Genomic DNA, 21,797 nt, shown 5'->3' with positions numbered 1-21,797 from the left:
AAAACAACCTAACAACGTTTAGTGTCTATTGTATTACACTGCTCACCTGAGTCCTTCATGTCAATCCCTCATTTCCAAGTGTTTATCCCACAGCTGTCAACCTCCAGACAATTTATCAATGAGCATCTGTCCCATCATTTTGTATAATGTTAGTAATAATAACAGCTTCCTATTATGAGAGGTCATCTAGTCCAAATCCATTCTTTTACAGTTGAAGAAAGAGATTGACTTGGAAAGGTTATGTATGATTCACACGAAGGATACAAGCTGCAATGGTTTCAGAATTTTTTGCTTGTTTTATTTTGTTACTATTACATTACATTGTTTTTCTTTTAAAAAAAATAGGCTTAGTTCTTTTTCAATACAACTACAGTTAAGAGGACCTGATCCGTGTCATGCTGATTTTCAAATTGTGATTTAAAAGAAAATCTTTCTATATAACTTACTAGAAATTATAATATATCATTTATTGAATAAAAATAGTTCAATTCTTGTAACATTTGACAGTTTTCTTTATAATTAATTTTAAAAGGAAGTAAAGATAGTGGAATTTCAGTAATAAAATATTGAAGAATATAAAGTTCTTGAATGTTTTTTAAACAGAAACACTACTGTCACTCAAAAACTGAGATGCTTTCTAATGTTTAAGTAAAAATAGAAAAGGAGAACATAACTAGAGATTATTTTCTCAGTTTTATTATTTTTTAAATTTTTGTCAGAATTGCAGTGCTGTAACTTAATTTAAGAGACTATCTTTAATGAATACAAAATCAGCAGTTAGACCTAATTTAAAGGATACTATGCGTATGAGCATAGCATCATGAAATGAAATACTTCCTGAAAACTGCTGTTAAATAAAGTTTATAATTTTCCCTATTTTTGTAGTTTAAAAATAAAGAAAAAATTTTAAGTAAGAATCAAAATTTATTTTTATTTCAGGTCACTTCAGAGGAACTTAATAAGAAGACTTCCTCCCAATAGCTTCAAGAGGTACCATGATCTTCAGAAACTGTAAGAAAAAATTTAATTCCTGGTATTAAAATTAATTAACCTTTTTGTCATATCTGTTTCTTCCCACTTATGTGGACACCAACACTATACCACTGCTTAAATCTAATTCCTCTTTGGGGATTTACTTAGCTGTTAGACGTAAGACTACCAGGGAACTTTTGTTTTAGTTCTAAAAGCCATTCCAGAAAACTCTTGGGTACCTATCCCCAAAGAAACTAGAGAGTATGTGCTGCCAATCCTCCTGCCATACTCTGCCAACACAAGGATCATCGGGTTTTACTCTCGTCACTGTTTTACAAGGGGTCACCTTAATACACACCTTAAAGAAAGATGTGAAGCACTTTTACCAGATCTGTAGTCAATATTAGATAGGGAAGAGTTTTCTCCCATCAGTTTGCAAACTCATTCTACACCTAATATAGCAAGTCCTCGTGGACTCAAACCATTGAGCATGTTGTTTTGGAGACTTAACACCATCTTCACATCTGCCATACAGGTTGAGTTTTATTTAGCCTCAGGGAGTATCTGACGTGCTAGTTTCTCTTTAGTTTAGGTGGACTTTAGGTTGATATATGTTCTCTCAAAATCCATAATGGCCCAAGTGATGTTAACCTATTATTTAGTCAGCATGTAACTAAATCATATTGTCACATGCTTGAACCATTGGGTTTAAATCTTTGGTGTCTGAATCATACTTTCTAGAAATCATCTCAGAATTTCTAGTTTCATTTTTATACCTGTATTGCTTTTGGTTTGGGTTTTACACTAGAGAAACCTGGTACAGAGAGATATAGCTGTACATTTTCTTTAAAGTAACAGATAGAAATAAAGCAAAATCAGAAGCAAAATTAACTCACTTCAATGAAATGTTCTTAAAACCCAGAAAATCTGCAAAAAGTACATTTCATATTTGAAAATAAAACTTTCCATTAAAATGGCTTTTTAGAATTTTATTCTGGACATTTATCAATCAACAGAAAAGAGCTTTTCAAAATTACACCTGATAGAAAATTTTCAAGATGATACTTCCTTATGCTATCTTCTGATTTCTGCCATGTGGAGAATTTTTCTGACCTGTAGCACCACCTTATGTCCACATGTTTAAAAGAAGTTAGGACTTTAAATTTAAATATCAAAATTTAAGTTTATATAATACAGTAGTTTAGGATTTTTAAACAAGGAACATTAATTCATGAGCAGCCAATTTGTTCCTACTAATAAAAGATCAAAGTAGCCTAATGTTAAAAAAATTTTAATTGGTTATTACATGTGTAGCTTGGCTCACCCTCCAGAAAACACAGTCTATTGTTTGCTCATTACAATAGTTAGAAACAATAAATAAATACATGTTAAAGTCTTTCTACATATTAGTGAGAAAGATGGATTACCTACTATGTGATAGGGCCACAACATGTTCTGTGAAATTGCTAAGTGAATAATACACTTAATAATAACATTTTACAATCCAAGTTAGGTTTTCTTGCATGTTGGAGAAATAGGAAATTTCTTTTAGTCAAAATTTATAATTAACTGAGAGCATGTTCCTATTTATTTCTCCCTTATTTTTTCTAAAACTTATAAAATAAATATATATTAGGGGGGACCCCAAAAAACAGAATTTATTTATTAAAAAATTGTGTATTTATTCTTACATGTTTAAACTTCAGTCACCTTCAAAGTACTCTCCATTTGATACAATACACCTATCGAAACATTTTTACCACTGCTCAAAACAGCTTTTGAACTCATCAATTTTAATGCCTTGCAGTGCTTCTGCTGTTTTTTGTTTGACTTCTTTCACAGTGGCAAGATGTTTCCCTTTGAGGACTTTTTCCATCCAGGGAAACAAAAAAAAACAGTTGCTGGGGGCGAGATCAGGTGAATAGGGAGAGTGGGGCACAGGGATCTTGCTGTTTTTTTGTCAAAAACTGCTGAACACTCAGTGCAGTGTAGGCAAATGTGTTGAAAGAGTCTTCAAAAAATTCACTGCAGCCAAATGCAACCTCTCACAACAGCGCCAGCTGGTACACTGTTACAGACGGGTTTCTAGAATGCTCACCTAATGGGGGAAGCCTGTACTACATGGGCCCACCCTCCAGAGGATAATTCTGGTTTTGGCGGGGGATCCTCCTCCCATATAAATTCAGAATACCCTAAAGGACAGTGGTGACCAGCACTCAGAGCCAGAAATCAGGCTTGGAGCCCTTACTTGGCCACTCCCCATCACCTGGGGCCACAGACGTGCAGAGCTTCACTGGGTGAATGTGATGCAATTGCTTGTGCTCTAGTATCTACTTCCTTTGACATCCAGTTGACTCAAGGCCAAACTTCCAGTGTGACTGTAGTTAACTATGTAAGCCTGTGTTCTTCTCTTGCTAGTCCTATCTAATTTATATTCTTCTAGTCCTGATTTCTTTTTCTTTTTTTTCCCATTTTTCTCTTTGTCATGTATACACCTCATATGTTTCCTCCAACAGTATTGGGGTCAAAACTTTGGGTGTCAAATTAACAAAATTAAAGTTGACTTGCTTGACAGATTCATGATGAACATGAAATATGTTTGGGGGCCTTAATAATATCACATACTTGTGCTTTTTTGCCAGCAGTATGTCAAACATGAATAAGTTTGAAGAATTCTAGCAGAAAATGCTAAAAAAAAAAAAAAAAAAAGTATGACTTCTGGTCCTGTTTTATTAGTGAATACCTTATTGTGCATTAAAGTTTCAATCACAGGAAATTCAAATATTAAATTTTAGCTATTACCTGTTTATCTTTATAATTAGCATTTCTAAATTAAAAACTAGGCATGAATTTAATAGCAAAACAAAGTTACATGATAACCAGCTTCACAAAATCATTTCATTACGTTCACCTATTTTAATTTTAAAAACTTGAATTGTGGCAAAATCCAGGTGGCCTACATGTGCCATCTTAACCGTTTTTAGGTGTACTGTCAGAGGTTAAGTGCATTCACATTGCAGTGTTACCATCACCACCATCCAGCCACAGAACTCTTTATCTTGCGACACTGAATGTCTTTTTCATTATGTTTTCCTTTTAATCATCATTTTCACAGGTACCTGCAAAACAATAAGATTAGATCCATATCCGTCTATTCTTTCAGAGGACTGTACAATCTTACTAAACTGTAAGTACCGATAAGTGTGCCCGTTCCACAGTGACCCCTCCATCCGCACTGGCCCTCGTGCCCACAACAATGCCTGGGAGGTGTGCAGAGAGCTGAAGGGGCGCGCAGGATTGTGGCTAAGATCGTGGCATTCCACGTCACACGGGCTTTCACGTCCTGACTTATCACTCACTGAGGTGTGTGAACCTGAGCACTTTATTTTCCTTTCTAAGCATCAGTTCTCTCTGTTGTAAAATACAGATGATAGCAGAACTTAACCCCAGGGTTGTCGTGAGGCACAAATGAGAAAATTTATTGGAAGAATTAGGCACGCTCTGCCTAGCACATAATAAAGACTATTATTACATAATACATTAGTCATGACCACAGGGAGCATGATTGAATGAACTTAATCCAACTAAGTCTGATGAAAACTGAAATGTATGAAGGAGAAAACCCAAAGACTTTCCCAATTACTCTTTTTCTACTAATCCTGATTTTATGAATATATAAAGCACTGTGAGGTGAAAAAAGGAAAGCTTTTTTAAAATTGTGATAAATACACTAACATAAAATTTACCATTTTAACCATTTTAAGTGAGCAGTTCAGTGGCATTAAGTACATTCATAGTTTGGAACCATCCACGCATCCATCCATAGACATTTGGGTTGTTTCCACGTGTTGACTACTCTGAATAAGGCTGCTGTGAACATAGATATACAAATATCTCTTTCAGTCCTTGCTTTCAATCCTTTTGGATATATACCCAGAGGTGGAACTTTCGTACTGTTTTCCATAGCGTCTGCATTATTTGACATCCCCACCAGCAAAGCACAAGAGTTTCAATTCCTCTGCTCTTCATCATCCTGCTTTTTTCTGGGTTTTTGTTGGTGTTTGTGTTGAACCTGCCTGCCTCCCGGGTTCACCTCGTCCCTTCTCAGAGGCCCATGGTGAGGCCACACTGAATTACCTGGCAATCCATTAACTTGTCACTGTCGATCTCCTCTACTACCCATTCTTTGCCTTGTGAATGGCATGTCTTCATCCGCGGTTCTTCTCAACTGTGCCTCCTTTAGCAAAGCCTTCCTGTCTCCTCACGCCTTCCTGCTCTGCAGTCCCCACCCCAGCAAAGCCAGAGCAACCATAGACTGCACACTTCTCTCGCTCTTTCCCATTTGTTGCAATGACCTGTTTATGTGCTGTCTTCCCTGCAGACTCAAAGCCCTCCAAAGAAACAAATGTATCCCTAGCATAATGCCATAGAACAGGCGCCCAAAACAAGCTGGTGAATAAAGGAACAGATGAATGAATACGTGACTGATTGGTTTATTGGTTCATTATGAGAGAATTAAAAACTAGACATAAAAAACATAAATGATAAAGAAACTCAGGGAGCCAAAGGCAGAGAAATGGTATGATGAGAAGAGTATATAAAAAATTTAAGACGGATGATTACTGTTTTTCATTTCCTTATTGTAAGATACCAGGAATATCAAATTTATTGTCCTTTTTCCTTTTCCAGGTATCTTAGTCATAACAGAATAACTTTCTTGAAGCCACGTGTTTTTGAAGATCTCCACAACCTAGAATGGCTGTATGTTTAATTTTGGGGGCACTTCATAGTATTAGTTTTTATGTTCTAAATATATATAAGTGTATCAATTTTTTTCTTCTGGCTGGCAGGATAATTGAAGATAATCACCTCAGTCAAGTTTCCCCACTAACATTTTATGGACTAAATTCTCTTATGCTCTTGTAAGTACTAAAATTAAACCAAATATTTTAATTAAAAGAAAAGATGTGAATGAAAATTACTGCTTTAAGGTTAACAGCATTAACTTTGGAATTGATAAAACCCTAAAAGGTTTTTCAACTAAAAACCATTTACTAGTTATAGTTTACAAGACTATTTCGTAGTTCTGACAATTTTTATATGATCTTCTGACTTCTACAGTGTCAGCCCTTCAAAACTAAATACAGCCTCGTGGTAATATTTTATAAAAATATTCATAGGCACACTGTTACTATCCTATATAAATCTTTTTAAAGAAAAATCACATTCACTTAAAATCACTTCCTTTTCACTGCCCATATTGAAAGGCACATGCTTTTTATCAGTACCAATATTACTGCTTCCTCCCTATGACAGATATTTGTCAAATTTTATCACTAACAAGAACTTAAATAAAACGCAGAAAAATAGAGAAGATAATTAACTTAATAGATTTGCATGGTTCATAAGAATAATGATAATACCATGTTTGACTTAGGTTAAAAAAAAGAACTAGAAAAATGTGACTTTTTAAATTTCTTTTCTTTTTCAGGGAGCTGATGAATAATGTCCTCACCAATTTGCCTGATAAACCTCTTTGTCAGCACATGCCAAAACTGAATTGGCTGTAAGTTGCTATATCTTTTCTCATAGAAGTCAACTAACTTTTCTAGTTTTGCTGAGTTCATTTGGATATTAGGTTTTATAAAATGATATGTTGTTAATATTATATCACACTTTCTCAAATTACTTTAGCATGATTTTGTTAGCAAACATCCCCATTATTTAAGCTAACTCCTCTAAACTCTCACCAAAATAAAACATCTCAAAAAAACAAAAAACAACTTGGAAGCAGAGAGAAGACAGAAGAGATGTCATGTTATTTATACAACATCTCCCCCTCCCCCATTGACCTATTGACCTACTAATTTGGTATGAAAAGACTAAAGTTCCTAAATTCTGTATAATGAGAATATGATACTCACCATTTATTTCTGAAGTCTTATCATAATAGAGTATGTTCCATGGAATTTGTTACAGAGTAGCTTTGCTTGTGGTAATAAGTATCACTCCACCTATTCAGAACTCAATTACCCCCTAAATTTGCCTATTTAAAAAACAGGTAAATGAAGAAACAACCTAAATAACTATTAAAAAGTTTGATCAATAAATGGCATATACACTGTCATATGAAAACTCCCTCTGTTTCTTATTGTGCAGGAAATTCTCAAAATATTTAAGTCCACAGTAGATTCAAAATGCCAATTAAAAGTAAGGGGGCAGTTAGAGTAAGAAACACTGATTTGTGTAAGAAATGACAACTATCAGCCTGATGATAAAGCAGGAGTGAGAAATGTTATAAAAATTAGACACTGTAATTTAAAGCATACTATTTTGGAACTATTGAGGGGAAAGCAAACATCCCAGAAATGATTATTTAGTCCAAAGGACATCTTAGTCTTGTCACAGTGTCCTCACTGATAACAGGCTAAAGTCATTAAGGAAAGAGCAAATTAAGACATATATCCTTTGTTGTAATTAAATTTTGGTTCAGGTGAATACATTAATAGTTATTCATGCTCAGTAATCCAAACTTAGTCATAATGCAAAATTTATCAGTATTTACATAAGTAAATTAGCAACTAAAAATCTATGCATTGAGACCAGAAGCCAATGTGGGAGATACTATGCACATATAATAATAAACCTTCCCTTTGCTTTTAAAAAGGCAGCCATGTATAAATTTCATATAAAAATAAAAATGATTAAGATTTGTTACTAAAGAAGTGGACTTCTCAAAATTTTTATTACTAAAATTACCATCTTTAGGTGTTACTTATCCAAACCAACTCATTCCATATGCATTCCTAATAGTAACTGTTATTCCAGCTTTAATGCTAGTAATAATGATTTTTGGTTTATATTTATTTCTTTTAAAACTAATTACAATATCTTTACCTTGCCCATGAACTTTTATTTAGCAAGTATCAACCAGAAAATCTGGTTAGATGTATTGGCCAAAAAGCATTATAACTCTGATTTAGTAGAAAAATACATATAAAATTTAAAAATATGATAGCCCACCATAATATGCTTGCAAAATATATGACAGATAACAGATTAAAACCTTTAACATAGTTCTTTCAAAGCAATTTTAAAAGCTGTAAAAACTACAATAAAAATAGAGAAATTTAAAAAAGAAGCATAAATAGTAAATAAGCATATGAATGGATGGGCAATAGCTGAAGGTAAACTAAAGACAAGAAAATAAAGTAAACTTTTAATTTGAGATAAGACTGAACAAGTTTATATATAAGTACAAGAAGCTAATATAAAGAATTTGAGGCCCTGGCTGCATAACTCAGTTGGTTAGAGAATCATCCTGTTATGCCAAGGTTACAGGTTCAATCCCTAGTCAGGGCACATAAAAGAAACAACCAATGGCTACATAAGTAAGTGAAACGTCAATCCAATCCCAATCTCTCCCCTGCCCTGTCTCCCTTCCTCTCTGTCTTTAAAAATTAACCAATCAGTAAAAGAATTTGAAAATAATAGCAAACAGTGAGGATATATTATGGTACAAGATACTGGAAGACATGGAAAAGGATGGAAAAATAAATTATGACGGAGAAGCAATGAAAATGAACGAACTAGCCTTACTTCAATCAACATGGTTCAATTTTAAGAATATAATTGAATTACAGTATAAAGAAAATATACAAGGTTGGCAAAAGTAGGTTTATAGATGCAATACAAAGAAATAATACAATAATAAATAATAATACAAGAATAAACTCTGGGTTTCACCTACTCACAACTGTAAACCTACTTTTGCCCACCCCTGTATAGATCTTCTATATATGTAATATATTACTATTCCTTTCCAATAATATTGTGCTTAGGCTATAGAAAGCCACAAGACAATATTGCTCTCTCTCTACCAATGAGCAAGAACATTGCAATCTACAAAATCGTAATTTTCTCAAGCCCGTCAGAGTTTCAAGGAGTGATGGGGAGAGATGACATATATACAATGTCTCACCTTGGGCAGAGCACAGAGTGAACGGTTGGCTGTGACAGAGCACATACAAAGAAAACTGCTAAAATTTTAATACACTTATACAAACTAAGTGTGAGCTAGTGTAACATTTAGGGATAACTGGGAACCCCACACTCAGGGGAGTCAGCTATTTCCAACAGGCTGTTTTCCACTGGCCTCCACAAGCTCACAAGGAAAACTGGAAGCAGGAAAGGAAACCAAAGAGAGTCCTCCTTGGTGGCACACAGATACAAAACCTCATCATCTTCTCTAGACTTCCCTTTTATGAAGAAGCTTTAAGCCACTGGGAGAGGGACAGAAGATGCTCCTTCAGCCAGGGACCAGGCATAGATCCATTGCTTCCTAAGAAGAGGTGGAAGCAAAAGCACCCTGCCCCCAAGAAAGGGGCAGAAAAACCTCTCCAGCCAGGATCTGTGCTGCTACAGAGCAGTGTCTAGTGCTCGCTTGTGTTGGGACTTCTGGGGCAGGGGGACAGCAATGCTGAGACAGTCCAATACCTAAAAGAACAAGGGGAAAAAATCCATTGTCAAATTATAAAGCAATCAACAGAACCAGACCCAGAGTTAACTTCAGATGTTACAACCACCATACAGGGAAATTGAAATATTTAAAACTAAGAGTTAAATGATATGGTGAGAAAGGTGGACAATATGCATGAACACCTGGGACGTGTCTGCAAAGAGGTGGAAGCTACTGAAGAGAATCAAATAATTACTTCAACAGGCTTAGCAGCAGACTAAACATAACTGAGGAAAGAATATAGGACCTTGAAGACGGATCAGCAGAAAGCTTTCTATTTGAATCAAAAAGAGGAAAGAGTAAAATAAAGACAGAACAGAGATTCCAAAGTTGCAGGATGATATAAAATTGCCTGGCAAATGTGCAAAGTCACAGAAAAAGAAGAGAGAGAGAATAGAAGAACTATATGAGGAGACAGTGGCCAAGAATCTCCCAAAATTAATAATATAACAGACCAGATATCTAAAAACCTCAGGAATACCCAAGCAGAAATACAAAAAAGACCTAGACAAATTAGAGTCAAAAGGTTGAAAGTCAAAGGTTTTTTTAAACCTTAAGGCAACCAGAGAAAATTGAGATATTACATACTCTAAAACAAAGATAAGAAATTCCACACAAATTTTTTGAAAAGCTGAAGGGGCTTGGTTAATATTAGGGGAAAAAACAGACTGCAGAACAAGGACTATCACCAGGAATAAAGAGGGATATCACATAATGATAAAAGGGTTAATTCAACAAGAAAATATAATAATCTTAAATGAGTAAGCAATTTCCAAATGAAAGAGTAAAAACTATAGAACTATAACGAAAAATACCTAGGAGTCAAGACATGTCATTTAAAACCAACAAATCCACCAATAAGTGGATATTTGACATTTCTAAGATGATCATCAATTAAAAGCATGTAATTGATCTAAATTGCATGGTGGAAGAGAGGTAGAAGAACATAAATGAAGATGGTATATACTAATTTCATCAGTTTCATAATAAGAACTTTATAAGTATTGTTATTCTCTAAGAATGAGAAAACACTGAGTAAAGTTTTATTATGGTAATCAATAGAGCATGCAAACCTTTCTAATATTATAAGAAATAAGCTTTTAAAAAATCAAACTGTTGAATGTTTTTAATCTGTAAAACCATATGTCCTCAAATAGCAGACTAAGATCAGATATAGTAGACATATCAATAAAAAAGAGTGGGTTAAACTTAAACTATTTTTTAAAAAGATTTTCTAATTGATTCATAAAACAAAACCCAACTCAGTGCTATTTACAAAAATATACAACTATAACTGATTAAGGAATATTAAAAATAAGAGTCTGATCAAAAGTATGCATGTAGATACAACCAAAAAACAACAGTCATCATATTTTTTATCTAATTAGAATTCTGGCCAATTTTCATTAAACAATAGTAAGGATACTTACATATAATAGTTTGCCATTTCCAATATAACAATATAATAAAAGATATTACATCATGAATATATATGCCCCAAGTAGATTCATATAATAATCAAAACAAAAGGAAAAATATATGTACATAAGTGGTAAGAGATAATAGTCTAAATAAAACCATAAAAAGATATGGAGGACTAAATAACATGCTGAATAAGTTAACTCTAATTGATGTATATCGAACTGTAACATCCCTTCTCAATTACCAAACTGGTTTAGCTTGGACAGCCATGTGCCCAACTGAAACACTAACTTCTGAAACTTTCCTACATTTAGACCTAGTCATGTGACTAAGCTCTAACTAATGAGGTTGAAGAAGTGCAATGCAGCCCTTGTGGGAAACCTCCTTAGAGAGAAAAGGCTGACCCTTCTTTTCCTTCCTTATCCAGAACAAACAGATATGGTGACTGAGCTCTAGCATTATCTTGGCCCATGAAGACTAGAACATGTGAATGGTGAATTTAAAAGATCTAAGTTTCTAACCACTTTGTAAAACTACCATACTAGCCCTGGACTGCCTAATTATTTTCAAGAAAAAAAAAATTTCTATGTAGTTATGTGGTTATAGTTGGGTCTCTGTTATATGTATCTGTGACTAATCCTAATAGAGATAAAACTGCAAACTAAGAATGCCCAAAGAACATTCACCAAAATTGACCATATTTTAGGACATACACATACACAAACCAAACTCAAGGAAACAGATGGAGGGATTCGCCTAAAGCAGGAGAAGGGTCATCTGAGACTAGAAGGAGACCAGGTGCATTTACAGGTGACTCTGTATATGTTGGGCAGAAAGTCAAGGGCATTTCCCCTCCTTGGCCACCTCAATTTTTTCTGTGAAATAGGAGCCAGAAATGTTTAAAAGGTTGGGAGGAAATGGCGGTTAAGGAGGTTTGCTGGTTAGAATGCCACGAGGGGTAAGAGAGAAAGCTGGAAAGGAGCAGGCAAGATTATCAGTGTTTTTGCTTTGTTATTATTGTTCTACAGATTAAAGAACCATTTTTTTTTTTAGCAAGGTCTGCCATGTATAAAGAGAAAAATTAAATGGTTAGGTTCAGAGGCTCATCAAGTCGGAAAAGTGGTCTAGACATGAAGTAAAGAAAAAAACAAACCAACAAACATCCCTTTCAGCTCTCTAAGAGCTAGGAGCTGGGAAGTGAGGAGCAGATTTGTATGCTTTGGCTAATCTGTATGCTGCAAACCAGAGATCCCCCCACATCAAGGAATAAAGCCTCTAATTGTAAGAAGAAACCCAGAGCAAACTTACAACTCAAGGTTAAAATAAACTTAAATAAAACTAACAATGTAATCAAGGTTTATGCCTCGATTTTCCCTAGTTTATGCCTTTGCGTGTGTCTCCTACTGATTTTTCAAATTAATAAATATAATACTAACTGAAATAGAAATACTAGCTTAATAGGAAAAAAAAAGTTTCGTAAGGAGCTAACAGGAAAGATCACCTAAGGATATTTTGTGAGGCTTAAGAGAGCACCGCCACCTGGTGGTAGATTCGTGGTAACAGCAATAAAATAGGAAAAGGAAATGGACAGTCTCTGTCGTTGACATATATTAGGACCGGCCAAAAGCCTTGGCCAAACCAAACAACCAAAAGCAGTAAGGGCTTAGTTTCCAGTTTAATAGACTCATGGGAACTTTTCTTTAAAAGAATGTTCTAGAATCAAGATTTAAGATTTTAATACAATATTCCATGTAGCACAGAAACCCTTTCTACAAAATCCTTGAGTTATGGTGCATTGCCTGTTAAATATCTACAGTGACAAGAAGCATCTTCTCTGGACCATAGATTGTAAGCTTAAACTTAAAATGTTTTGTGTCCTTTAACCAGTAAATCTAATTTTGTGACCTGATGCAACATAGCAAAACCCTATGATATATTCTAGCCTGACTTCAAATATCTCTCTCTTATTCTGCTCTTCTGTTGTAAATACACCCTTTTGTCCAATTGACTAGATTTCTACACCCCTTACCTCCAGATATTCCAGATATACTTTGATTTTTCAATGTCTATTTTTCATTGCAGTGCCCAGAATACCAGATGTACCAGATGTAGCCTTATCGGCAGAGTATTGGCCTGTTTATTGATGCTCCCCAGAGTTACCTTCCATAGTTCTAGTATCTGTGTCACACTGTAGCTCATATATTTGAGCTGCAGTTATTCCTACAGCTCTGTGTTATATAGTGACTAGTAAACTAAGTGTTGGTATAGACTGAGTAGATTTAAGGACCAGCATTTACTTTCAGAAAGTATATCCCTAACCTCAGCTAACTCTGTTCTACACGCTTTCACCATAAAGCTAATAATAAAAGAATACTTTCATGATAAGCAGAAGAAAATGGGGAAACCTAAACTTTTTGACAAATTTCGCTGCTCAGACCAGACTCCTGTTGGTGACAGAGTCACGTAGCAGGAGAGTTTGAGTAGGGTCTACCACGGGGGACCCAAAAAAATCAGAATTGTGTTCTGGAGGCTGGGCTCCTTGTTCTACAGGCTTCCCCCACTAGGTGAGTTCTAGGAACCCATCTGTATCAGTGTGCCAGCTGGTCTTATTGTGAGAGGCTGCATTTGGCTTCAGTGGATTTTTTTAAGTCTCTTTCAACACATTTGCCCATTTCATGATGGGTGATTTGCGAGTGCACACCTGCCCCCGCTGTGCAGCGTTCAACAGTTTTTGACAAAAAAAAAAAAAAAAAAAAAAAAATGGCGTTACGACCATGTCCCACACTCCCTATTCACTTGATCTCACCCCAAGCAACATTTTTTTGTTTCCCTGGATGATAAAAGTCCTCAAAGGGAAATGTTTTGCTGATGTGGAAGAGGCGAAACAAACGAACAACAGCAAAAAATGCAGGAGCACTAAAAGGCATCAAAATTGACAAGTTCAAAAGCTGTTTTGAACAGTGGGGGAAAAAAAAGTCTTAATAGGTGTATTACATCAAATTAAGAGTACTTTGAAGGTAACTAAAGTTTAAACATGTAAGAATAAATACACATTTTTTTATAAATAAGTCAAGGTTTTTAGGCATCCCCCCTGATATCTGCAGCTCCTTGAACTGGGAGTGCATGGCCAAGGACAGCCTTTGGGTCTCCCCCTGCACTTGCCTCTGTGCAATATAATAAAGCAATATAATAATAGTGGTAAAGCTATTGAACTTTTTTCCTGGGAAGTGTTTAGACAAGATAGGCAAAGGCTAAATATTGTTTTGGCAGTAGCAGCTTCTGCAGGCTGCAGTAAAATAGGGTCACGTCACTTAGAGAAATGCCCTGGGTCACTGGATGGATGCTTAATCCAGTCCACTGTTCAATCTCTGTTAATAGTCAGTGTTCACCATAATACAATGTTTTCAATTTGATTTCTTCTTTTTACATTTCTCAGGATAACATATGCACCTATATGAACACATGATATCGATGTGGTGACTCAAATAATTCTCACTTTTAACACAGAAAAAGAAACATTCAATACGTAGAAATATAGTTTCAGCTATTCTGTACGTGGCTATATGAAAGAATCTGTATAAGACAAACAGCATGTGAAAAAAAGATTTTATTAGAAAGCAAATAATTCTCAACCATTTTATTTCCGTCTATGATTAAAATTTAGCTTTATTATATTTTATTTTTATGTTTCAGAGACTTTGAAGGCAATCATATCCACAATTTAAGAAATTTGACTTTTATTTCCTGCAGTGACTTAACTGTTTTGTAAGTAATGTTTTATCCTTTTCAAACAGTGTTATATCGCTTTACAAATTAAATGAATCTGTTACTTCCAGAAGCTACAATGTATGTTTCTTTTTACTTTCAGGTTAATGGCAGAAAACAAAATTAATCACCTAAAGGAAAATACTTTTGCACCGCTCCACAAACTAGAAGAATTGTAAGTTCGATAAAAGATATTAATGAAAATTTCCTTTTTACCATTTTCGTTCATACTTGTTACACTTGTTTTTATACATTAAGAAATATTTATTATCTCTATTCCTAGCATAATGTATAGACACTTCAAGCCACAGAGGAATTCTGATAGCTCATAAAAATGTGCATGAAAGAAAAATGTAAGATAGGTATTTGAGGAAAGTGTGGTAAAGGAAACATAGATGCAGAGAAAGAATAAAGTTAGGGTAAGTTTAATAAATAAAACGCATCCTACACCATTCTGTTCTGCTAGAGAGACAGCAAATTTCTCTTTAAGTTTCCTAAAGAGTTAGGATTTAGATATCATTAAAATAAAAAGGCTTCACTTTGCTGATTCTGAAACCAAAGGATAATCTTTGATTCATAAAGAAATTAGACACTGCTGTGGGTAACATCCCAACCTATAATAGTGGAAGAGAACAATAAATTAAATGGTCCTTTTACATGTCACTTAGGATCTAGGCCAATAATATCCCATTACATGATTTATGATGTAAGAACTATGTGTCAGAATTTGCTCTGATAGCCAGCACTCCCACCTGAAACTGTTGAACATGATATATGGAGTTTTAATATCCTAGAGGACTACTCTAAATCTCTTTTTCACATTGCCTCACTAATGTGACCCATATTTCACTTGGCTTCCCATACAAGGAACTGGAACTGTGCCTCCACTTTTACTTAAATATGAAGCAGGCAGATTCAGTCTATTAATAGTCTTCTAACTGGGGATAGAAAGAATAGCTAGTCCCAATATGTTGTATACCTGAAAGTAATACAATATTATATGCCAACTATACATTAATAACTTTTTTTAAAGAAGAGCTAGTTGAAAATTAAGCTAGATACTGGGTAATCAACCCAAGATGAATAAGCCTAGTTCTTGTATTCAAAGAACTCACATCTTTCAGAACAGGAGCACACATTAGAAACAGTTTTAATATACTGCTGTATATGCTGTATGTGTTATATGTCCTATATGTGCTATGGAAGAAGTGTGCACAGGAAGTATTTGGGAGAAAAGAGAACACCTAACCTCTATGGTCACAAAGGAGTGACCTTTGAAAGAATCTTGAAGGATGCCTAGGAGTTCACCGGCAGGGTAAGAAGAAAAGCTCGTTAAGGGCAGAAGGAAGCACCCATGCAAAAGCATGCAGGTTAAAACATAGGTGCCTTCAAGCCGCAGTGCCAGTCCTTTTACCTGAATAGAAAGTGAGAGAAAACTAAATTGGAAAGCTATGGCAAGGTATTTAGAATTTAAAGATTTTTTTTTTATGTCACACTAAGCAGTTTTAATTTAATCTTTTAGGCAACTGTGAGTCATTAAAGGATTCTAAGAAAGGGATAAAACTTGAGAAAGATTCCTTTGGTTGTTGAATCAGAACATTCTATCTTCATAGACAACTCACCCATAAATATGTAAATGACAAAAATAATCTCAAGGTTCAGTTTACAATGTGAAAATAATACAATTACAGCAAAGATATTTGTAATATTCATTAAATTATGTCTGCTACTTATTTTTAGTTTAAAAACTCAATCTAAAACTATCCTGCCTTTCAAAGTTGAATAACCTAACCTTTGACTTATAAAAACTCAATTTACACAACAAAAATATCTATTCCCCTGCCTCTCCCTGTGGCAACTAAGAGTATATGGAAATGAATAAACACAGTGGATAGGCTTTCTTTTAGAAACTCTTGATCGCATTAGATAATTAATTCAAGCCTATTGAAATATTACCTTGTTTAGAAGAATCTGAGGACTTTCTCACAAGAGCTATATCTACAAGAGGTGCACAGTCACAAAATCTTCTTATACCTAAGCTAAAAGGTCACACCATGTCAGGCAATCCAACCTCTATACATACATGAGATAACAAGAAATATCCTGCCCAAGGGGTATACACGATCCAGTGTGCATCAGCTGTGAAAGAAATGTGCTTTTGAAAATCTATGTCAATTTCAAAATTATAATAAACACAAGCAAAATAAAAAATTAAAGCTCCAAACTGTATTTCTACTCTAACATGGAAAGGAGGAAGGAGGGCAGAACGGAAGGAAGGAAAAAGAAGAGGCACAACACATTTATTAATTGAAATAGAAAACTGTACCTCTTAGAACCAGATCAAATACCATCAAGTACTTGTCTCTGAGAGACTGATGAAATGGAATAAAATATTTTTATATTTTCCCATTTCACTTCCTTTTTAAAACTTTTAGACTTCTGGGAATTAGTATAACTCAATAGCATTGTTAAAAGTGGTATAATGGTTTACTAATCAATTAATCACAGAACAATAAATAAAATCTTAAGAAAATAATATGACTTTTGCAATTATTTCCCTAGGGATTTAGGAAATAATAAGATTGAAAGCCTTTCGCCACATATATTTGAGAATCTGAAGGAGCTCTCGAAATTGTAAGACTGATATTAATGTTGTCACTTTGTTTCTTTATTTTCAAATGTCTTTTCTGTTTTAAATTGTGATAAGATATGCACAACATAAAATTTACCATTTTAACTATTTTAAGTGTACAATTCAGTGGCATTAACTACATTTACTTTATTGCACTACCATTACCACCATTTACTCTAGAATTTTTTTATCTTCCCAAACTGAAACTCCATAACTGTTAATTAATAATTTCCAATCACCCACACACACACCAACATCCACCACTATATGTTCTGTCTATAATTTTGACTATCTTAGATACCTCATATAGGAGTAATCATACAATATTTGTCCTTTTGTAACTGGCTTATTTCACTTAGCATAACGTCTTCAAAATCTATCTATGTTGTAGCATGTGTCAGAATGTCTGAATATTGTTCTTCTAAACAATAATATTAATTCATCAATTGTTATTACATTTTACAATTAATGAATTAATATTATTTTCACAATAATAATCAACTGTATGTATATACCACATTGTGTTTGTCCATCCATCCATTGATGGACATTTGGATTGTTCAGCTATTGGGAGTAATGCTGCTATAGGTGTACAAATTTCAGTTCAAGACCTCGCTTTCAGTTCTTTTCCATATATAGCCTCGGAAGTAGAGTTGTTGGGTTATATGGTAATTCTATCTTTAGCTATTTGAAGAAACTCCATACTTGTTTTCCATAGCAGCTACACCATTTTACGTTCTCACTAGCAGTATACAATGGTTCCAATTTCTCCACAACTTCAACAACACTTTTTATTTTCTGTTTTTGTTGATAACAGCTAACCTAATGGAAATGAAATGGTGTCTCATTGTGTTTTTGATTTGCATTTCCCAAATGATTGATGATGTTGGGTATCTTTTAATTTGGTTATTCATTTGTGTATATATATTTTTGGAGAACATTTATTCAAGTCTTCTACCAATTTTTAATTGTTTTTGTTGTTGTTGAGTTCTTTATATAAAGAATTCTTTATATATTTTAGATATTAAACTCTTTTCATATATCATATGCAAATATTCTCTCCCATTCTGTATGTTGCCTTTTCACCCTGTTGATAGTATCCTTTGATGCTCAAAAGTTTTAATTTAGCTCATTTTTCATCTTTTCTTTTATTGTCTGTGTTATTGACATCATTCAAGAAATCATCTCCTAATTCAACGTTATGAATCTTTTCCCAAAGATATTCTTCTACTAGTTTATAGTTTTGGCTTTTATATTTATGTCTCTGATCCATTTTAACTCTGTAAATGGCGTAAGCCAAAATTTTTCAACCTTTTTCATGTCATGACACATATAAACCAATTGCTAAAATTCTGCAGCACACCAAAAATATATCTTTGCTAACCTAACAAAAAAATAGGTCTAATTTTTATTTAGTCACACCAAACAGCTACTGTTGTGTTGGCTGTTGTCATTTTTATTCGACAATCTAATGGAAAAGAGGTCAGTGCCGCTGACTAAATAGTCAGATAGTGCACATTTTAAAAATCCTTGTGGCACACCAGTGTGCCTCTTGCAACACACCAGTTAAAGTGTTCCTTTTTTTGTATGTGGATATCTATCTAGTTTTCCCAGCACCATTTGTTGAAAAGACTGCCTTTCCCCATTGAACAGTCTTGGCACCCTTGTAGAAAATCATTTGACCATGTACACAAGAGTTTATTTCTAGGCTCTCTATTCTACTCTCTGTACAGGGGGTGAGCAAGAGTATGCCAAACACATTTATCTTCATATTATTATTTATTAATTATTGTATTATTTGTTTGTATTACAACTGTAAACCTACCTTTGCCCACCCCTATATATCCATCTTTATGCCAGTACCACATGGTTTGATTACTGTACCTTTGTAGTAAGTTTGGAAATCAGGAAGTATGAGATCTCCAACTTTGTTCTTTTTCAAGATTGTTTTAGCTATTCAGGCTCCCTTGAGATTCCACATGAATTTTAGGATCAATTTTTCTGTTTCTGCAATACATATTGGGATTTTATAGAAATTGCACTGAATCTGTAGATTACTTTGGATAGTAGTGACATCTTAACAATATGAAGTCTTCCGGTTCATAAGCACAGAATTTATTGATGTCCTCTTTAATTTCTTTCAGCAATACATGTATCGTGTTTTCAAAGTATAAATCTTTCACCTATATTGAGTATTTTTTCCTAAGTATTTTATCCTTTTGATGCTATTATAAATGGAATTGTTTTCATAATTTCATTTTTGGATGTCCATTGTTAGTATATAGAAATGCATTACATTTTTGTGCATTGATTTTGTATTTGGGAATTTTGCTGAACTTGTTTTAGTTATAACAGTTTGTGTTTCTGTGTGTGAAATCTTTAGGATTTTCTACACATAAGACCACATCATCTGTTAATGGAAATCATTTTACCTCTCCCTTTCCAATTTGGATATGTTTTATTTCTTTTTCTTGCTAATTGCTCTAGCTAGGACTTCTAGTACTATGTTGAATGGAAGTTATAAAAGCAGGCTTCCTCGTCTTGTTACTGTTTTTAGAGAAAATGCTTTCAGCCTTTCAGAAATCACTGAGGATGATGTTGCCTGTGGCTTTCATATATGACTTTGTTATGTTAAGATAGTTTCCTTCTATTCCTAAACTGTTGAGTTCACTTTTGTAACTTTTATACAACTCATTCTTCATTGTCATTCTTTATCTCTTTCCTTCTTTCTGTAATCACCACCCCACCCACCCACCCCCAGCAACATCCCCTCTGCCACCTAACTAATGGTCAATCTGGAATAAATTCTTAGAAAGAGAACTTGCCCTGAGAAGCTCCCTTTAATCAACTATTCTTATTTAAAGGTGTTGTTTTACAAAGATTCTGAAGTTTCCTACATTTAAATTCTGCTGTACTCTCACTCTGATCTACTTTTTTGCTTCTAGCTAGAGACTTTTACTTTTCACTTTATGCCTCACAAATTGCTGGTACAATATACTACTCTTTGACATATAATTTATGTAAAATATATTCAGTGTGACTCTATTAATTCAAATTTTGACTAGATGATATTTTTTCTATTATTTCAATTACACCTGATCCTAGGCAAAATGTGATGTAGGTGTGGTTTCTTTCTTGACAACTCTACCTCCATGCTCATGTCTTAGCATCCCCCACCCCCTTACTTACTAACACAATCGCAGAGTACTTACTAAAAGCCAGGAGCTATTCTAAGTGTGTCTCCATTAATTTATTTAAATGTGTAATGTAACCTATGAAGTATGTGCTATTACTCTACTTTTATCATTGTTAATGTTTAAAAGTAACCCTAAGTCAACAGATATACTTTTTCTCTACTCAAGCAGTTTATAGAAATTACTTCTGCCTTTTTTTAAAAACAGAAATCTTTCCTATAACCCAATCCAGAAACTTCAAGCAAACCAATTTGATTCTCTTGTCAAACTCAAGTCTCTGTAAGTATATGCTTATGGGGATGTCTTATGATGAAACTGTTATTTGTATATTAATAGCTAATAAATTATATAAAATAAGATTTATAGAATCTTTTAAATCAGAAGTTTTTTCCTAGGCTATTAGTTAAGCTCCACAAAAATATGTAAGATAAGTGTTTGCTGGATTATAAACAGATAACTATTAGTTTTATCTTATGTATTTGTAAACTAAAAATTAGACAATGATGAATCATTTTATTTTCTTCTATAATCACCATGAGCTTATATGGTATTGGTAGCTTCAGTCATCTGAAGGCATCTATACATACATATTTCTCCTTCGGCACTGAATTTCTAAGAATTTCTATACCCTTCTTTATCCCAATAGAATATTCTAGATAATATAAATCCTTACTTGCACCACAAAATATATATATTCTGTTAGGATCTGAGAAGTGCCTTAAAAGATAAGCTTAGCTTTAGTTAATTTGTGTTCCCCCAATAAAATGGCATTTTTATTAGAAATAAACTATTATTTAAAAATTATTAGAAAATTTTCAAAAATGTAATACTCCTCTGCTATTTTAATATTGTCTAAAAGATAATGCTTGTTCATTTATTCCAAAAATATTTATTGAATAGTTACTATGCACAAAGCATTGTGCCATGATGTATGAGCATCCAAAAAATTCAAATAAGGGATCTAGGTATAGAAAAATGTGTATAACTAACAGAATTGAAAGGAGTTGGGAGAGTGACTAGGACAGGCTGAGCATGAATGTTTGGTTCAGAGTATATATTAACAGCATTTTATTAAATTTCCTTCACAAAAACTCATCTTATTATACCCTGTATAACATGTTATTTTGATAATTAATTTGATATTTTTAGCAGCCTAGAAGGAATCGAAATTTCAAATATCCAACAAAGGATGTTCAGACCTCTTATGAATCTCTCTCATATGTAAGCAGATGTTTTTCTTGTTCTTCACCTTGATTTAATACATGTTTCCACATGTATTGCTCTAATACATCCA

At 33.9% G+C, this 21,797-nt stretch overlaps 1 protein-coding gene across 1 annotated transcript in view; it reads left to right on the top strand.

Moving 5' to 3' along the window:
- The window catches only part of RXFP1 (relaxin family peptide receptor 1), a 47,657-nt gene that overhangs the window by 18,810 nt on the left and 7,050 nt on the right, over positions 1 to 21,797 (top strand). Inside the window, exons 5-14 of the mRNA XM_090290164.1 lie at positions 940 to 1,011; positions 4,088 to 4,159; positions 5,662 to 5,733; positions 5,823 to 5,894; positions 6,464 to 6,538; positions 14,606 to 14,677; positions 14,781 to 14,852; positions 17,240 to 17,311; positions 20,711 to 20,782; positions 21,653 to 21,724. Coding sequence (XP_090146290.1) covers positions 940 to 1,011; positions 4,088 to 4,159; positions 5,662 to 5,733; positions 5,823 to 5,894; positions 6,464 to 6,538; positions 14,606 to 14,677; positions 14,781 to 14,852; positions 17,240 to 17,311; positions 20,711 to 20,782; positions 21,653 to 21,724 — 723 coding nt within the window. The remainder of the gene's footprint in view (positions 1 to 939; positions 1,012 to 4,087; positions 4,160 to 5,661; positions 5,734 to 5,822; positions 5,895 to 6,463; positions 6,539 to 14,605; positions 14,678 to 14,780; positions 14,853 to 17,239; positions 17,312 to 20,710; positions 20,783 to 21,652; positions 21,725 to 21,797) is intronic.

This window comes from Furipterus horrens, unplaced genomic scaffold (assembly GCF_987537825.1).
Source record: "Furipterus horrens unplaced genomic scaffold, mFurHor1.1.pri manual_scaffold_10, whole genome shotgun sequence".
NCBI lineage: Eukaryota > Metazoa > Chordata > Mammalia > Chiroptera > Furipteridae > Furipterus > Furipterus horrens.
The sequence above is the reverse complement of the archived record's forward strand: the minus strand, read 5'-3'. Positions and strand labels throughout refer to the sequence as shown.